At 34.0% G+C, this 20,110-nt stretch overlaps 1 protein-coding gene and 1 long non-coding RNA gene across 3 annotated transcripts; one reads left to right on the forward strand and one right to left on the reverse strand.

The window, feature by feature from the left end:
- On the forward strand, window positions 1-8,302 carry LOC138320357 (uricase-like). Of its 2 annotated transcripts, none has more exons than XM_069263279.1 (3): window positions 1-246; window positions 5,826-6,074; window positions 8,138-8,302. In XM_069263279.1, exons 2-3 carry the CDS (start codon window positions 5,844-5,846, stop codon window positions 8,285-8,287), a joined length of 381 nt encoding a protein of 126 aa, XP_069119380.1. In that variant the 5' UTR covers window positions 1-246; window positions 5,826-5,843; the 3' UTR covers window positions 8,288-8,302. The 2 variants fall into 2 exon arrangements, with proteins under 2 accessions (XP_069119380.1, XP_069119381.1); XM_069263280.1 differs by lacking the exon at window positions 1-246 and adding an exon at window positions 3,555-3,665.
- Window positions 8,303-13,984: 5,682 nt separating this feature from the next.
- On the reverse strand, window positions 13,985-15,509 carry LOC138320359 (uncharacterized). Its single transcript, XR_011208173.1, has 3 exons — window positions 15,224-15,509; window positions 14,326-14,429; window positions 13,985-14,036 (listed from the first exon to the last, which is right to left on the reverse strand). It is a non-coding gene; the product is annotated as an uncharacterized lncRNA (long non-coding RNA).
- Window positions 15,510-20,110: the final 4,601 nt, after the last annotated feature.

Consider the following 20,110-nt stretch of genomic DNA (forward strand, 5'->3'; position numbering starts at 1 on the left):
TTAAAGACCCTTAACTGCAGTACCATCAGTACTTTGATTTTGCCGTATTATACGTAGTCAAAGTGAAAGTAAAACAGACTCTAGATGCGATGACGTAGATCTGAACGACGAACTGAAGATTTCTGACAGAAACAGTGGAGGCAGGGTATGATTATTAGACCTGACTAGGAGGTCTTCCAGATAGCTTCATTTGAAGGTCCAGTGGATATGAAGCAAACCTACTGAAGTGAATTTGTGTAACTAAAGGTAAACTATTAGCAGAGACATTTCTACCGTGTTCTTGCCTACTTCAACAGAATGAAGATTGTGCAAGTTGGGTTTGGCAAGGCTTGTGTGTGACAGATTAATCATATTTGTATTTTGATAGTCCAGTCTTGAAGGAGGAGAGGGTAGCACTTGTTGCTAATTCGGGAGGGAGAGAATTCCAGTTGGATATGGTACGTGGAAAAAAAATTCTTTACGTGTGGAGGTTTTACAGGAGAGGGTTTAGAAAGAGAATGGATGAGAGTGTCTGGACAGTCAATTGAGTGGTTTTAGCTCTATAATATCTAGGTCTCATTAGTACACATATATAGATGTGTACATTGTAGAACGAACACTAATATTATAATTACATGCACAGGGACTTGGCACGAAAAATTTTAATTAATAGTATACATATATATATTATAGTATCAAGGGTATGAACTTGGCGGTCGAGAAAAACGGACCTACTTTTTTTAAAACCGTGATTATTTTAATAAATGGGTTCAATATAACATTAACGGATATCTTACCTTAAAGAGAAATAATTTATCTTTCCATTGAGTGCTTGATGAGCAAAATTGGCCAAGTATTGACGAAGTTATGACTTGATGAATCGGGAAATTTACGAAAAATATGCTAGGTAGACATTTCCCTGTCCGGTCGAAATGTTCTCTCGGCTCTAACGGGTACCTCAAAAACCAAGCCAAAATCGCAAAATCTAAGCTTGTGGTGGTAAACAGTACCCATAACTGAGTAGTGATATTAATTATCTTGATGATATCAAGCTAGCAACACAAGCTGTCATAATCCCTATTGTCCGGCGAAGGGCCGTCGCGAGACAGCTAGCTATAGGTGTGACAGCATGCCGCGGGGTATCGGCGAACACCTGATCTGTACAGGTAAATTTTTATTCGAATCATCGAGTGTCAGTTACCTATGATTCTATAACAAATGGTCCATGAAAAAAGTTCGATACATCGAGAACTTCGATTCATAAAACTTCGATTCATACATGGGTTAGTTAGTAATGTTATATAGTGAAGAAATTCGGGACCAGACAAAAAGTTCGATACAGCGAGAAATTCGATTCATCGAAGTTCGAATCATCGAGGTTTGACTGTAGTTAAACGCTCGGCAAGCCTCGATCGGGATCACAAAATATAGTTAAACGCTCGGGAAGCCTCAGGTTTTACACAAAATATATGTTAAAATGCTTGGCAAGCCTGGGGTTTTACACAAAATATAGTTAAAAGCTCAGCAAGCCTCGGGTTTTACAACATTTTGTGACCCTCGGGTAGAATAATATCCCTATCCTTCATATTTACATGTGGAAGAGTCAGATACCTGCTACTTAATGTGCTACAATATGTAGCTAGTGTTGAAGCAGAAAAAATATCACCTTCTGAAAGTCAGTTAAAAGCCGTTATAGCTTTTCCTTTACAACACTAGCTAGGTGCTACATGTATATATCTAGTGTATAGAAGTTTGTGATCTTGACCTTTACTCAGAGTCAAAAAAGTTCAAATCATTCAATAACCATACTTTTTTTCAATTGTCTCCAAAGACCTGATAATCAAACTGCGACATTCTGGTTATACCTTGATTACGAAGGGTTAATCACTAAAGGTCAAAAGAATTTATTCCCAAAGGTCAAAAGAATTTATTCCCAGGTCACATACATACTGGTGATTAGCCCGAGATACTCTGGCCCTGACACCAGACTTGGACATTATGTCTTGTTTAGGGCCAGAGGGCACTACTATATGAAAAGGTGGAATTCGCCGATATCGTTTGGTATCGAGCCAGGTCATCTCCTAACTGATGATCTTATGGAACAACTCTAGTAGTTTTGTTGCTTTGTAAATTACTTTTTGAATTTCTGAAGTCCCAGGAGGCTTGAAGGGTAATTAATTGTTAGGAGATTGCTGGTCTAACATATGTAACATATATTGCTCTCATTAAAGGGGCCGCGGTGGCCAAGTTGTTAAGATGTCTTGACATAATATCACAAGCCCTCCACCTCTGGGATTCAGGTTTGAATCCCATGTGGGAAAGTTGCCAGGCACTGACCACTGGTCAGTGGTTAGCGGTCAGCGGTTTTCTCTGGGTTTTCCGGCTTTCCTTTACCAACAAACCTGGCACGTCCTCATTACACTAATGGAAATCAAACAATATGATATTCATTCAAGGTCCAATAAGCCAAACTAAGACTGAAATGTTTTAAATACATGTACATGAATGTACGTTTCCATAAAATATTTAATTCATTTTAATCAAGATTCATAGATACCTGATACTACAAATGACCTTGATCTGGATTTTCATCTCCATAATACCAATAGGTCCCAATTCAAGTGAGTCTGTATACATAGGTATTTAATTTGATTTATCTTTAGGTTTTCATACATTATAATTACATGTGTATTTCTAATAATAATATTAAACAAATATTTGATGGTCACACCAGATTGGAGTTTATGAAAATATAAAAATGGTTGTCAAACTTTTAATTTTAAGTATAAAAATACGAAAATGGTTGTCAAACTTTTAATTTTAAGTATGAAAATACAAAAATGATTGTCAAACTTTTAATTTTAAGTATAAAAATACAAAAATGATTGTCAAACTGTTAATTTGAACTATAAAAATTTACTCTCTCTATAGTAAGGCTGTAAGCTATCTCCAGTAAGAATTACAGTACTAGTACACCGTATAGTGTTATATAGCCATGCTTTCACCTGTCCTATTGAACTCTCTGTAATACACTCACTGGCCTCAGCTGTCTTTTCCTACAGGTATCCATGGTTAGGGACAGAAATATCTAAAGGTTATCTACTCAGACCAAAGCGTTTAATCAAATACCAACACATTCTCATGGTCACCAGGACAGATTCTTTCTAAAATGATATGTTGATATTAGTTTGTAAGTTATAATGATTTATACTCATGGTAGTTAGTTACTAGTAGGATAAGGGTCTCAAATGATACATGTATCTTCATCCAAAAATATAATTAATGTATCTATTGTAACTAAACAAAACTCTCATTGATAGCATCACTAACCCAAATATAACTACCCTGTAGTCAAACTATTTATGTAATGTTATTTTTATGACAAATTTTTTTTGCATAGCAGGAGGGCTTACCTAATGCATAGTCTTGCATGCTATACATTTTTCAACCGTTTAGAGACTTTGCATTGCTGTGTATGCGACCTTAATTGTGTATTCCTATTTGAAATCAAGATGGCTATCATCCTAAAGCGTACATGACCTTGAAATATGAGCCTTCAGTGTGTGTATGGTAAAATTTTACCTGTGTTTATACCTGAATCTACGTGACAGACTACAGGTGATAGCTACCATAGTGTACCTGGGTATACATCCTATACATACGGGTTGATAGTGGTCATCGTGTAGGTGAGTCTATACAAATAGTCATTCTTCATCATCTAGATACAACTAACCTATTCATGAATGCATCTATAGATTTTATAGGGGAACAATAAGCTGCAAAGCACCAACATATTGCTAAGTTGTTGATAAGATATGTGCCAGTTATATAAAACCAGATGTAACTGTTATATAAAGCCTGGTTATTTAGGTCAGTTTGAATAGCTGTAATATCTTAAGTGGCTAATGAAGGATTTTAACACCTTATGCTGCATGTTGTGCCCATTTTGTGTAAAGAATGCATTATTATACAAGCTAGTCCGTTTTTAGGAGGGATAATATTCCCTCATACAGTATTCAAGTGTCACTGAATTAAGTATATTTACCTAAATTAATTTGGTGACCCTATGGGAGGAATATATATCCCTATCCTTCAATATTATGCAAATGAATTTAGCCCCATTATGAAAGAGTATACTTTTCTCTCAATCACATTTTGCTGATGATATGTAGTATACTACATATGCTTTACACCATTTTAATGACATCACATGGCACTATTAATATATATGAACGTCCTGTAACCATTATAAATGTCACAACAATCTGACACAGGAAGTTATCATACACATGTAAACATAGCTGTTTAAACATATGTATGTATACTTCCATGTCGTGGAGAAATACATGTTGTGAAATGAGAGTTAAGTGTCATGTATTAAAGGTGTACCTGGCGCCCGGTCTGTAGCAACCCACTTTCATATGATAAATTTAGATGGTAGTATAATTTTTAGCAGGAGAGCACAAAATGTATAGCTGTCTAATACAGACTGCCAAATTTGAACATGAGAATTTAGAACAATTACAATGGCTGGATTTTCTTATTTTCCAATTCTGCTGCAACTACATATGTCCAGTCTTTCACAAGTGATACGTTTTAAATGCCATAAATGGTGATAGATTACCACTATATGTATTGAGGTGACCACTGCACACATGCATGTCCATTCAAAACTCTTATGTTAGTATGGCAACAACAAGCAGATAATCAAATCACTAAGATACATGCAAAAAATAAAAAGCCAGACCAACATGTATATCTGAGATTTTGGTCAAAAATACCTTTAAAAAATAAAAAATAACTAATAACGAAGATTTGTTTTAGTTCTCGACAAATTTTATATTCAAATTATTTTAAGCAGAGGTCATGTGAAAATTGATGCAAATACAGAGTTGAAATACAGAGATAGGGAAGGGAAAAACTGAAGCATGAAGAGATATAGAAGGGAAAAACTGAAGCATGAAGAGATATAGAAGGGAAAAACTGAAGCATGAAGAGATAGAGAAGGGGAAAACTGAAGCATGAAGAGATAGAGAAGGGAAAAACTGAAGCATGAAGAGATATAGAAGGGAAAAACTGAAGCATGAAGAGATAGAGAAGGGGAAAACTGAAGCATGAAGAGATAGAGAAGGGGAAAACTGAAGCATGAAGAGATAGAGAAGGGGAAAACTGAAGCATGAAGACTTGATGAAAATAAGTGGATGCAAATAGCTGAAGCCCTCTGTTATTATATATTATATAAGCAAATTTACACTTAAAAAGCTGAAATTTGCATTGAAAAGCTTTGAAATAAATATTGGAAATATAATGATTTCTATTTCAAACCATTTTATTGTCAATGTCAAAAGGATAATAGACATCAGACATTGCCTTATATAGGTCATCTGCCTTGGAACTATAATAAATGCTATCACAGTTTAGAAACTGCTTGTATATGTTCACTCATTCATCTCTGCAAAGACACATTATACTCTACTAAATCAAAAACTAGACCGGTCCATTATGAAATTTCGGGAGTGAAAGAGTAAAATTTACTGCCATGAGATTCAACTCATCCAGAAAATGTTTTATTTTAACCTATGAAATTTTACGGAAAAAATGTATGTTTAAGACAAACAAATTCTTCAGTACTTGTAAATAAAAACTTCATTTGAAATTTATCTTATGGCAATTAGTGTTCTAAGAGAGAGATTCAATAATTTGTTGGTCAGAAAAATTCAATAAAAAATGTAAATCTGATCAGAGTTATAGGAATGAAAAGTTTAAAATGTAAAAAGAATAATAATCTTAGCTGGTAAATAATAGTACTATTGGTAGCACATTGACTCTCATTTATTGGTATACAGGAAGCAAAGGGAAACAGAATGAAGGACCAAGTGGTACATACTGAATTTACCGACACAGGATATGGTAAGAACTACGTGAAGCTGCTCCAACTGAGGCGAGAAGGGGACGCCCATCACATACAGGAGCTGGAAGTGAGTGTAGAGCTGGGCCTTAACAACCAGCGTGAATACCTGTATGGTGATAACACGGACATCATCGCCACCGACTCACAGAAAAACACTGTCTACATACTGGCCAGACAACATGGGGTAGGTATACTTCTGATGATGGTAGGGGCTTTGTATCTGTTTATACCATATGTCTACATACTGGCCAGACAACATGGGGTAGGTATACTTCTGATGATGGTAGGGGCTTTGTATCTGTCTAGTGTCTATACCATATGTCTACATACTGGCCAGACAACATGGGGTAGGTATTCTTCTGATGATGGTAGGGACTTTGTATCTGTCTAGTGTCTATACCATATGTCTACATACTGGCCAGACAACATGGGGTAGGTATACTTCTGAAGATGGTAGGGGCTTTGTATCTGTCTATACCATATGTCTACATACTGGCTAGACAACATGGGGTAGGTATACTTCTGAAGATGGTAGGGGCTTTGTATCTGTCTATACCATATGTCTACATACTGGCTAGACAACATGGGGTAGGTATACTTCTGAAGATGGTAGGGGCTTTGTATCTGTCTATACCATATGTCTACATACTGGCCAGACAACATTGGGTAGGTATACTTCTGATGATGGTAGGGGCTTTGTATCTGTCTATACCATATGTCTACATACTGGCCAGACAACATGGGGTAGGTATACTTCTGATGATGGTAGGGGCTTTGTATCTGTCTATACCATATGTCTACATACTGGCCAGACAACATGGGGTAGGTATACTTCTGATGATGGTAGGGGCTTTGTGTCTGTCTATACCATATGTTTACATACTGGCCAGACAATATGGGGTAGGTATACTTCTGATGATGGTAGGGACTTTGTATCTGTCTATACCATATGTCTACATACTGGCCAGACAACATGGGGTTGGTATACTTCTGAAGATGGTAGGGGCTTTGTATCTGTCTATACCATATGTCTACATACTGGCTAGACAACATGGGGTAGGTATACTTCTGATGATGGTAGGGGCTTTGTATCTGTCTAGTGTCTATACCATATGTCTACATACTGGGCAGACAACATGGGGTAGGTATTCTTCTGATGATGGTAGGGACTTTGTATTTGTCTATACCATATGTCTACATACTGGCCAGACAACATGGGGTAGGTATACTTCTGATGATGGTAGGGACTTTGTATCTGTCTATACCATATGTCTACATACTGGCCAGACAACATGGGGTAGGTATACTTCTGATGATGGTAGGGACTTTGTATCTGTCTGTACCATATGTCTACATACTGGCCAGACAACATGGGGTAGGTATACTTCTGATGATGGTAGGGGCTTTGTATCTGTCTATACCATATGTCTACATACTGGCCAGACAACATGGGGTAGGTATACTTCTGATGATGGTAGGGGCTTTGTATCTGTCTATACCATATGTCTACATACTGGCCAGAAAACATGGGGTAGGTATACTTCTGATGATGGTAGGGGCTTTGTATCTGTCTATACCATATGTCTACATACTGGCCAGACAACATGGGGTAGGTATACTTCTGATGATGGTAGGGGCTTTGTATCTGTCTAGTGTCTATACCATATGTCTACATACTGGCCAGACAACATGGGGTAGGTATACTTCTGATGATGGTAAGGACTTTGTATCTGCATACCATAATGTTACATACTGGCCAGACAACATTGGGTAGGTATACTTCTGATGATGGTAGAGACTTTGTATCTGTCTATACCATATGTCTACATACTGGCCAGACAACATGGGGTAGGTATACTTCTGATGATGGTAGGGTTAAGACAAGCTACACAAGATCGTTGCACATGCTCACCTAGGGTAAGAGAAAAATTATGATGTACGTTCTCCTTCTTTGGGGTGAGACAGGAGATCTCAGGATAAGATTATTGAGCTGTCAATCTCTGGGCAGTGCTTCCCCTTACCCTTGGACTGAGATTCTCCTGTATGTCTCATCCCAAATGGGTGAAAGATTCTATTAGTCTTATTCCAAAGGGGATGTCTACACTCATTAGCCAGCCTTTCAGTTACTACAGTATGTAAATGATGCAATATTGGGTCACAATTTTGTTAGGCACATAAAAAACCTGTTAGGATTATACATGCCAAATTAACATGTCGTATTGTTACTATTAGTCTTCTTTAACACAGGTGAAGACACCAGAGGAATTCGCATTACTGCTGTGTAACCACTTCCTCACCAAATATAGTCATGTGGACAAGGCAACCGTATACATCCAGCAGGCACCATGGAAACGAATGAAAATTGTAAGAATTATCAAATATAGTATAGTGCTTTAAATGCACAGGGTCAATATTTTGCAGTTTCCTACAAGGGATGTAATCATTTTGGTCTTTGGTAAGTTCATGATTTTCTGAATATTTCACTGGCGTTTAGATTTGGAAAATTTCCATGAAAACATGATAATATAGTGAAATTGAAACACCCACAAAATTTAACTGTTATAAATAACATCTCACATTTGTGCAGTAAATGTGTATTAAGTTATTTTATCATAAGTACTCATATATTAATTGTATTTAATATATCACCAGTCTTTTGATGAAGAAAGCTATTCTGTAATGTCATCAAATATCCCAACACTCTTGTTATGAATTAACAATAAGTTTCAATCTCTTCCCAGAATAGCTACATCACCTACAGCTCATTGACAATTTGTGATCTTTAGAGCACCAATAACTTACCAGGAATTTTTGTTCATAATCCTTGATCACATATTCACTTTTTAGCAGTATTTATAACATACATGTATTATAGAGAAGAGGATATTGTTGTATACTGCATCACAATGACAAGGTTTGATATGGTATGATTAGCTTACAATGACTTTAACTTAAACATCATAAGTTAGGCTATTTCTTAATATCCAAAGATGTACAGTTTACCCAAAAATCCAAAGAGTACGTAACCCAATATGTATCAAAGATGTAAGTATCCAAAATAGTACCAAAGGTATCCAAAGATGTACAGTTTACCCAAATAGATATCCAAAGATGTACAGTATACCCAAATAGGTATCCAAAGATGTACAGTTTACCCAAATAGATATCCAAAGATGTACAGTTTACCCAAATAGATATCCAAAGATGTACAGTTTACCCAAATAGATATCCAAAGATGTACAGTTTACCCAAATAGATATCCAAAGATGTACAGTTTACCCAAATAGATATCCAAAGATGTACAGTTTACCCAAATAGATATCCAAAGATGTACAGTTTACCCAAAAGATATACCCAAATAGATATCCAAAGATGTACAGTTTACCCAAATAGATATCCAAAGATGTACAGTTTACCCAAATAGATATCCAAAGATGTACAGTTTACCCAAATAGATATCCAAAAATGTACAGTATACCCAAATAGATATCCAAAGATGTACAGTTTACCCAAATAGATATCCAAAGATGTACAGTATACCCAAATAGATATCCAAAGATGTACAGTATACCCAAATAGATATCCAAAGATGTACAGTTTACCCAAATAGATATCCAAAGATGTACAGTTTACCCAAATAGATATCCAAAGATGTACAGTTTACCCAAATAGATATCCAAAGATGTACAGTTTACCCAAATAGATATCCAAAGATGTACAGTTTACCCAAATAGATATCCAAAGATGTACATTTTACCCAAATAGATATCCAAAGATGTACAGTTTACCCCAAATAGATATCCAAAGATGTACAGTTTACCCAAATAGATATCCAAAGATGTACAGTTATACCCAAATAGATATCCAAAGATGTACAGTTTACCCAAATAGATATCCAAAGATGTACAGTATACCCAAATAGATATCCAAAGATGTACAGTATACCCAAATAGATATCCAAAGATGTACAGTTTACCCAAATAGATATCCAAAGATGTACAGTTTACCCAAATAGATATCCAAAGATGTACAGTTTACCCAAATAGATATCCAAAGATGTACAGTATACCCAAATAGATATCCAAAGATGTACAGTTTACCCAAATAGATATCCAAAGATGTACAGTATACCCAAATAGATATCCAAAGATGTACAGTATACCCAAATAGATATCCAAAGATGTACAGTTTACCCAAATAGATATCCAAAGATGTACAGTTACCCAAATAGATATCCAAAGATGTACAGTTTACCCAAATAGATATCCAAAGATGTACAGTTTACCCAAATAGATATCCAAAGATGTACAGTTTACCCAAATAGATATCCAAAGATGTACAGTTTACCCAAATAAATAGATATCCAAAGATGTACAGTAAACTCAAATAGGTATCCAAAGATGTACAGTAAACTCAAATAGCTAACATTTACAGTAAACTCAAATAGCTAACATTTGTCTTATAAAAGAGAAATGGAAGACATTAAATTCAATCTTGATTAGAATCAGCTGTTACCTGACTGGGTACATGGCTTTGTGTTGTTATGATGTAACAGTTTGAAGAGGTATTGTACATAGTACATGAAGTCATTACAATTGTAACAGCTGGTACGATCGGAGTAATTTGCATCATCATGTGCATTGTTGGTCAAGACATCTTTTTGCATCTGTGTATATCAATAAGTAGTGACAGTTAAAAGGATAATTCAGTGAAGGGGAAAGGAGGTATTGTTCTACATTTATAGTCAAAAATATTGTTCATTTTGAGTATATTTAATTGAAACTGTTGAAATCCAAATTGGAGGAGGGTCAGTATAATATATAGTCAATGTCATGTAAGTTAAACAAATGTTAAATAACCACCAAGAGAAGATGAAATTGTTTTTTTAGACAGGAACATGAATAATACGGAAACACACCTGAATTATCCCTTAAAAAGAGTTGGTTTTTTGTCAGGGGAGATAAACATGGAGTAATGATTTACTCGTTCTGTAGCTGTGTTCAGTGAAGGGGAAAAGGTAGTGATATTATAGTCTGGTTCGGAAGGGAAAGGACAGGGTAGTATATTATAGTCTGGTTCAGTGAAGGGGAAAGGAGGTAGTATATTATAGTCTGGTTCAGTGAAGGGGAAAGGAGGTAGTATATTATAGTCTGGTTCAGTGAAGGGGAAAGGAGGTAGTATATATATAGTGAAGGGGTTCAGTGAAGGGGAAAGGAGGTAGTATATTATAGTCTGGTTCAGTGAAGGGGAAAGGAGGTAGTATATTATAGTCTGGTTCAGTGAAGGGGAAAGGAGGTAGTATATTATAGTCTGGTTCAGTGAAGGGGAAAAGGAGGTAGTATATTATAGTCTGGTTCAGTGAAGGGGAAAGGAGGTAGTATATTATAGTTGGTTCAGTGAAGGGGAAAGGAGGTATAATTATAGTCTGGTTCAGTGAAGGGGAAGAGGTAGGTATATTATCATAGTCTGGTTCTGTGAAGGGAAAGGAGGTAGTATATTATAGTCTGGTTCAGTGAAGGGGAAAGGAGGTAATATATCATAGTCTGGTTCAGTGAAGGGGGAAAGGAGGATAGATGATTATAGTCTGTGTTCATGTGAAGGGGAAAGGAGGTAGTATATCATAGTCTGGTTCAGTGAAGGGGAAAGGAGGTAGTATATTATAGTCTGGTTCAGTGAAGGGGAAAGGAGGTAGTATATTATAGTCTGGTTCAGTGAAGGGAAAGGAGGTAGTATATTATAGTCTGGTTCAGTGAAGGGGAAAAGGAGGTAGTATATTATAGTCTGGTTCAGTGAAGGGGAAAGGTAGGTAGTATATTATAGTCTGGTTCAGTGAAGAGGGATAGGAGGTAGTATATATATAGTCTGGTTCAGTGAAGGGGAAAGGAGGTAGTATATTATAGTCTGGGTTCAGTGAAGGGAAAGGAGGTAGTATATTATAGTCTGGTTCAGTGAAGGGGAAAGGAGGTAGTATATTATAGTCTGGTTCAGTGAAGGGGAAAAGGAGGTAGTATATTATAGTCTGGTTCAGTGAAGGGGAAAGGAAGGTATATATCTAGTCTGTTAGTGAAGGGAAAGGAGGTAGTATATTATAGTCTGGTTCAGTGAAGGGGAAAGGAGGTAGTATATTATAGTCTGGTTCAGTGAAGGGGAAAGGAGGTAGTATATTATAGTCTGGTTCAGTGAAGGGGAAAGGAGGTAGTATATTATAGTCTGGTTCAGTGAAGGGGAAAGGAGGTAAGTAGTATATTATAGTCTGGTTCAGTGAAGGGGAAAGGAGGTAGTATATTATAGTCTGGTTCAGAGTGAAGGGGAAAGGAGGTATATATTATAGTCTGGTTCAGTGAAGGGGAAAGGAGGTAGTATATTATAGTCTGGTTCAGTGAAGGGGAAAGGAGGTATATATATCATAGTCTGGTTCAGTGAAGGGGAAAGGAGGTAGTATATTATAGTCTGGTTCTGTGAAGGGGAAAGGAGGTAGTATATTATAGTCTGGTTCAGTGAAGGGGAAAGGAGGTAGTATATTATAGTCTGGTTCAGTGAAGAGTATTTTAAGTCTGGTTCTGGTAATGGTAGTATATATTATAAGTCTGTTCAAGTCCAAGGGGAAAGGAGGAAATAAGTGCATTTTAAGTGGGTCTGTCTTTTAAAACACAATTATGAAATGTAGCTGTAAGCGTATTTCTGGTAGTCAAAGTGGATTGTAAAGTGGATCACATAAGGGGATTTTAAGCGTCTAAAATATGTAGTAATGAGCTATCCAGTGGATTTGAAGTGGTCCCACTAAGGGATTTGAAGTGGTTCCCACTAAGGGGATTTGAAGTGGTCCCACTAAGGGGATTTGAAGTAAGGTCCCACTAAGGGGATTAGAAGTGGTCCCGCTAAGGGGATTTGAAGTGGTCCTAATAAGGGGGATTTGAAGTGTTATGCTAAGGGGATTTGAATTTTAGTGGTCCCACTAAGGGGATTTTAAGCGTCTAAAATATGTAAATGAGCTTACCAGTGGGATTTGAAGTGGTCCGCCAAGGGGATTTGAAGTGGTCCCGCTAAGGGGATTTGAAGTGGTTATGCTAATGGGGATTTGAAGTGGTCTCACTAAGGGGATTAAAAGTGGTCTGGTAAGGGGATTTTAAGCGTCTAGTAAATATGTTAAATTGAGGAAACCAGTGCATTTGAAAGTAGTCCCTCTAAGGGGATTTGAAAGTGTCGTCTAAAACATCAAGAAGTAATATTCCATCAAAAGTATCTTAAGTAACTTCTGGATTCAGTTTCTTAAATCAAAATTAAATTAAATTGCTGTAACAACTATTGTTTGAGAATCTCTAAGCAAAAACTGGAGTCCAGAGGTTTGTGAAAGATCTTTTACTGGAATGCTCTTACTTCTGAAAAATAACAAACTTGACAAATTAAATTTCAATGTATTTGTATTTCATATAAACTAATTTCTTTTTTTAAAATACATTCTTAAATAAAGTAAATATGGAATGGTACACATAATAATTAGAAATAAATAAAATCATCTACTTACATCATTATCTTAAATAACGGTATTATTGAAACAGGATGTATCTGATCAAAACTACACATGACAGTAGTAGAAATACCAGTATATTGTAGACATCCCAATTATTTGTATGAATACATATGTGTTGAAATATTCTATTATCAGAAATAACATTACCTTCCCAAGCTCATTTCTTTGGCATAAATGAAATAGTAAAAGTCTAAATTAAAAGAAAAATCAGCATATTTTGTGATATCAATGAACAACTTAAAGTTGTATGGTCTATGTCTAACCCATAAAATTTTTCTCCGCCTAGTCTCCAAGTTTTGAAACTTTCGATATTTAACGACTAGTTATTGTTTAAGTTCGTAATCACAAAGTTACTAAACTAAAATATTGATTTTTAAAACCTGTACACGTTTAAAATAGCTCGAAGGTGTCCGAACTGTTCCAATCTATTCCGATCTGTACTGGTATTGCTGATTTTGACTAAGTGATACGGCTCTGGAGGTTCCAATCTATATATGGGTATCGCGGATTATGTACACCACATCTAATGATAATCTCATCTTTTGTGTACTGTATATGTCTGCCATGGGGAAGTGTCTTCTCCATTTTTAACTCCAATCTGCACATGTATAGAACCTGGTTAAAGTAAAAAAAAAATTGAATGAAAGATAGTGCAACCAATATAATAATTCATTTATTATGAATTTGTTTAAAAATCAAAACCAGGAAGGGTTAACATATTAGAATGATGTAATAGGGTTGTGGATTTCAATTAGAATTATTGTGATCACCATTTCAATTTACGCTATGGGTATTATTTAATTCATTTAGATTTATGAATTACACTGTATATTGATTAGTTGCTGTTTGCACACAAACATTTATTCACAATGCATTTTCCATATTGATGAGTATATTTAATTACCAATGATAAAGATGAAAGTGTCGGGACTGGTGCAAATTAATCTCCAAAAATCAGTCAAACATACTTGTGGTTGTTTTTCTTCTTTCCTCGCCATTCTGTTATTCCTGGAAAAAAATTATATGAATGATAATCATTCACAAGCTAATTGCATGGAAGCCAACAATAGGAAATTTCATTAAGAAAAATACTAGATCTTTAGAACCATAAATAATAATTATATACTGTATTTAAAATTCCAAAATGTAAACAAATAAATTAAAATTTCAATATTTAAGTTTAAATGGTAGGTAATTTATAAATATATATATATCTTATATTTTCTAAAAACTTTTCATCAATATAAGGGACTATCCAATTTGAAAATAAATTTTCACATATTCATATTTGAATTATAATTTTTAATACAAGTATATCATAAATATCCAGACAATTACATGCAAATATAGACCAATAAAATGCTTTGTATTTCAAAATATTCAATGTATTTTGTTACAGCAATCAATGATCAATTGTTAGCAGCTTTGTTTAACAGAATTATACCGTAGAATTACCAGGGTAATTTTCTCGAGCTCTTATTCATAATATTTCCCAACCTGAACTTTTTGATAAAAAAGAACAAAATAGACCCTCAGTAGTATTTTCTTCTGAAAACAGTGAATTAAAATGTCAAAAAAATAAGATCGTTCATTGTAGTATCCAAATTATGTCCTAAATTCATAGAAATACTTGGTATACATTAGTTATTTAAACCATGTTTTCAGTAATGATGTGATTTAGTTATTGACCAAAGCTAGTAAATTTTGGTGTCTGTGGTGGTATATTTTAAAATTTACGACCTGCTTCGTGTAATTGTAGTAAGTTTAGGCTAATTCTATATGGTGAAAAATTGAAAACGTACCTTAATTCTGAAATGTAAAACTGGCAGTGATTGATGAATCAGCTAACAGACATGAAATAAACCCCCATCAAGTTGATTTAACATCGTCTGTACGCTTGGCAAGGCAGAGTCCGAGTTGTTTACATTTTCAAATTCTTCCGTAAACACCTTCCTCTTTTCCCGCGAAAAGTCACGTGATCAACAAAGGGGATTCCCCGGTCGGGATTCCCCAGCAAAGTGCATGCTGTGCATCTTAATTAAACAAATCTTTGCCTCAGTGAGGCCTTCGGCAAATATTTCAACTAGTGTAGTTATTGTGAAATGATTTAGTGTATTAATAAGTGATAGTGTTATTCTTGTAGAAAGATAATTTATTCATCGACAGTGTATTTACGACAACAGTGTTTACTCTTGGTTTCCGACATGCAGACTTGCCTCAGTGAAGCTTTCAATCCAAATATTTCGACCAGTTTTAATGTTGATAACTAGTGAAAGTGAAGTAAAATCAAGTATTCCTGGTGTTATATATGATGATGAAAGATCTAGTTTTACTCACAAGTGTCAGTCTGACTGCCTATTTACGACAAAATTGTTTACTGTACTATACATATCGGTTTACGGCATGCAGTTTGGAGAACATGTAGTCACTACACGTGTGTTTATCACTAATTTTTAACGATAATTTTCATACCTATAACCTAGCGTGTTTGTTTAATCCAAGTCTGGATAATAATTTAAGCCCTAAACCCCATTTAGTATGGAATGTATGGATAGTGTGTGTGCACCTATACACAAACATATTGATAGCCACCTGTGAGTGACTGGTTAGCCGAGGTGTGAATTAATGGCTAGTTAGCTTAACCGATCTATATACATCATCAATAATGCGTCTGTATATCTACTTAAAAACAAAGATTTTATTCTTCAAATTGCATCAACTACACTCACTTGAGTAAATTACTATTATGTCTTTATTTAGATGTTTTAATGAATCTTCATATATTTTCTAGTAAAATTGCGCATGAAAATCCTAAAGCATATCTAGCAATGCTCCTTACGTAGGGAACCGTCCCGGCTGTGGGCCGTGTGCAAAAAGTCAAGTGTGCAAAAAGTCAAAACACACGTGGGATTTATAAGATGTCGAAAATGACCTATATTTAAGATTTTCGATGAGTGGTTTGCAATTTTATTACTGCAGAACTAACAAGCTACAAGGTTAGTGACATTTTTAGCCGTACTGTTATATATAATTAGCCATCAGCTTGGATCTGGTACCGTAGTGAGTTCACTTACAATGTGATTATCGCAAGCCAATGCAACGTTATTCGATTGCTCTTTAAAGTTTGTTAATTATCTTCAACACACTAATATTACTTATTGTCACAATTTTAAGTAAGTAACTAGATTTATAATCTTTTAAATATTTCTGATAACTATTCATGGAGTGCACGGTGTACGGTACGGTGTGGACCGCCGTATATGATAGGACATCTGCAAGATATATTTCACAGACAGTTTCAGGTTACGGTGGCCAATAAAAGAAAAAAACACAATGCAATTTTAGTATTATTTCTTCTAAATAAACACTTGATTGTACAAGTTGTCAAGCATTGATTGGGAATGTTTGCATTGAAATTGCCACTTTTATACATATCGATTTTGTGGCTCCATGGAAGTGTCTTGTATTTTTTCCCAAAAAATTTTGATGCACAAAATATTATAGTAGAGTATATTTTTTTTTCAGCATTTTCAGCCCAAAAAAGTACCTGCGCTAAGTACATTGGTGCTAGTTACACAAATTTTTACGGTACAGGTCTTTTGACATAAAGCTGTTCTGAAAATCATCAAAATTATTTCACAATGTTCTAAACATAATTTTATTTTTACAGTGTCCTGATGTAAAACAATTTAAAAATTGGCCATGTTTGGGGATGATTTATGATCATGCCAAATAATTTTTTTTCCAAATAATGATTAAGTATTATAAGTGGAAAATAAGTTGTCTAACAGTCTGCAAAATATGACTTAACTTTTCCAAGTGGAAATTAAGTTGGCAAAATTAGATTGCAAATAATGATTAAGTATTATAAGTGGAAAATAAGTTGTCTAACAATCTGCAAAATATGACTTAACTTTTCCAAGTGGAAATTAAGTAGGCAAAATTAGTTTGCAAATAATGATGAAGTATTATAAGTGGAAAATAAGTATTATTTAAACAGAACAAATAGTCGACATAGTGATGGATTGTAAAGTTGTTTCTAAGCCCTACTTTAAAACCACTTGCTTTTACAAAGGCAAATTGTAGTAAGTGTCTATATATTGAAGTAAGTGTCTAGTATATAGTTGTAAGTGTCCTAGTATATTGTATAGTAAGTGTCTAGTATATTGTAGTAAGTGTCTAGTATATTTTTTATGTCTAGTATAAGTGTCTAGTATATTGGTAAGTAAGTGTCTAGTATATTATAGTAAGTGTCCTAGTATATTGTAGTAAGTGTCTAGTATATTGTAGTAAGTGTCTAGTATATTGTAGTAAGTGTCTAGTATATTGTAGTAAGTGTCTAGTATATTGTAGTAAGTGTCTAGTATATTGTAGTAAGTGTCTAGTTATATTGTAGTAAGTGTCTAGTATATAGTAAAGTGTCTAGTATATAGTAGTAGTGTCTAGTATATTGTAGTAAGTGTCTAGTATATGTATAGTAAGTGTCTAGTATATTATAGTAAGTGTCTAGTATATTGTAGTAAGTGTCTAGTATATTATAGTAAGTGTCTAGTATATTATAGTAAGTGTCTAGTATATTGTAGTAAGTGTCTAGTATATTGTAGTAAGTGTCTAGTATATTGAAGTAAGTGTCCTAGTATATTATAGTAAAGTGTCTAGGTATATTGTAGTAAAGTGTCTAGTATATTGTAGTAATGTCTAGTATATTGTAGTAGTGTCTAGTATATTTGTAGTAAGTGTCTAGTATATTATAGTAAGTGTCTAGTATATTGTAGTAAGTGTCTAGTATATTGGTAGTAAGTGTCTAGTATATTGTAGTAAGTGTCCTAGTAATATTTTAGTAAGTGTCTAGTAATAATTATAGTAAGTGTCTAGTATATTATAGTAAGTGTCCTAGTATATTGAAGTAAGTGTCTAGTATATTTTAGTAAGTAGGTCTAGTATGTTGGTAGAAAGTGTCTAGTATAATAATAGTAAGTGTAGTATATATTGTAGTAAGTGTCTAGTATATTTATTGTCTATTAACTTAATTTCTTTGTATATAGTAAGTGTCTAGTATATTGTAAGTAAGTGTCTAGTATATTATAGTAAGTGTCTAGTAATATTGAAGTAAGTGTCTCCTATATAATATAGTAAGTGTCTTAGTATATTGTAGTAAGTGTCCCTAGTATATTATAGTAAGATGTCTAAAAATATTGTAGTAAAGTGTCTAGTATATTATAGTAAGTGTCTAGTATATAATATAGATAAGTGTCTAGTATATTATAGTAAGTGTCTAGTAATATTGTATATAGGTATAGTAAAGTGTAGTCCTAGTATATTGTAGTAAGTGTCTAGTATATTGTAGTAAGTGTCTAGTATATTATAGTAAGATGTCTATATATTATAGTAAGTGTCTAGTATATTATAGTAAGTGATCTAGTATATTGTAGTAAGTGTCTATGGTATATTGTAGTAAGTGTCTAGTATACTTGATAGTAAGTGTCCAGTATAGTAAAATGTCTATATTGTAGTCTAATATATAGTGTAGTAAGTGTCTAGTATATTATAGTAAGTCCTAGTATATTGTAGTAAATAGACTAGTATATAATAGTAAGTGTCTAGTATATTAAGTAGGTCCCTAAGTATAATTGAAGTAAGTGTCTAGTATATTATAGTAAGTGTCTAGTATATTATAGTAAGTGTCTAGTATATTGTAGTAAGTGTCAGGTTGTAGTAAGTGTCTATTATATTGTAAGTAAGTGTCTATTGTATAAGTATATTATAGTAAGTGTCTAGTAATATTAGTAGTAAGTGTCTAGTATATTGTAGTAAGTGTCTAGGTAGTAAGTAAATGTCTAGTATAGTATAGTAATTGTCTAGTATATTGTAGTAAAATGTGTGGTATTATAGTAAGGTAGTAAGTGGTCTAGTAGATTGTAGTAAGTGTCTAGTATAGTAGTGGTGTTAAGTGGTCTAGTATATTGTAGTAAGTGTCTAGTATATTGTATATGTCTAGTAGTATTAGTAGTAAGTGTCTAGTATAGTAAGTGAGTGTCTAGTATATTATAGTAAGTGTCTAGTATATTGTAGTAAGTGTCTAGTATATTGTAGTAAGTGTCTAGTATTTATAGTTGTCTAGTAAGTAAGTGTCTAGTATATTGATAGTAAAGTGTCTAGTATATTGTAGTAAGTGACTTGTATATAGTAGTAGTATGTCTAGTATAGTGCTAGTAAGTGTCTGAGTATATTGTATGTAAGTGTCTAGGTATATTGTAGTAAGTGTCAGAGATATAAGTAAGTAATTTCTGTATATTGTAGTAAGTGTCTAGTATATTATAGTAAGTGTCTAGTATTACATGTAGTAAGTGTCTAGGAATATTTATAGTAAGTTGTCTAGATATATTGTAGTAAAGTGTCTAGTATATTATAGTAAGTGTCAAGTTTATAGTATAGTAAGTGTCCTATATATTATTAGTAGTGTCATAGTATATTGTAGTAAGTGTCTAGTATAATTATAGTAAGTATTAGTATATTGTGTAAGTGTGACTATTATATAGTGGTAGTAAGGGGTCTGAGTATACTATATAGTATAAGTGTCTAGTATATTTTGATAAGTGTCTAGAATATTAAAGTAATGTGTCTGGTATATTGTAGTAAGTGTCTAGTATATTGTTAGTAAGTGGTCTAGTATATTATAGTAATTGTCT

The sequence above is a fragment of the Argopecten irradians genome, chromosome 4 (assembly GCF_041381155.1).
Source record: "Argopecten irradians isolate NY chromosome 4, Ai_NY, whole genome shotgun sequence".
Lineage (NCBI taxonomy): Eukaryota > Metazoa > Mollusca > Bivalvia > Pectinida > Pectinidae > Argopecten > Argopecten irradians.

Coding starts and splice junctions, on each gene's coding strand:
- LOC138320357 (XM_069263279.1), top strand. CDS start 5,844: ATGAAGGACCAAGTGGTACATACTGAATTTACCGACACAGGATATGGT. Junction 6,075..8,137: donor TACTGGCCAGACAACATGGG/GTAGGTATACTT, acceptor TCTTTAACACAG/GTGAAGACACCAGAGGAATT.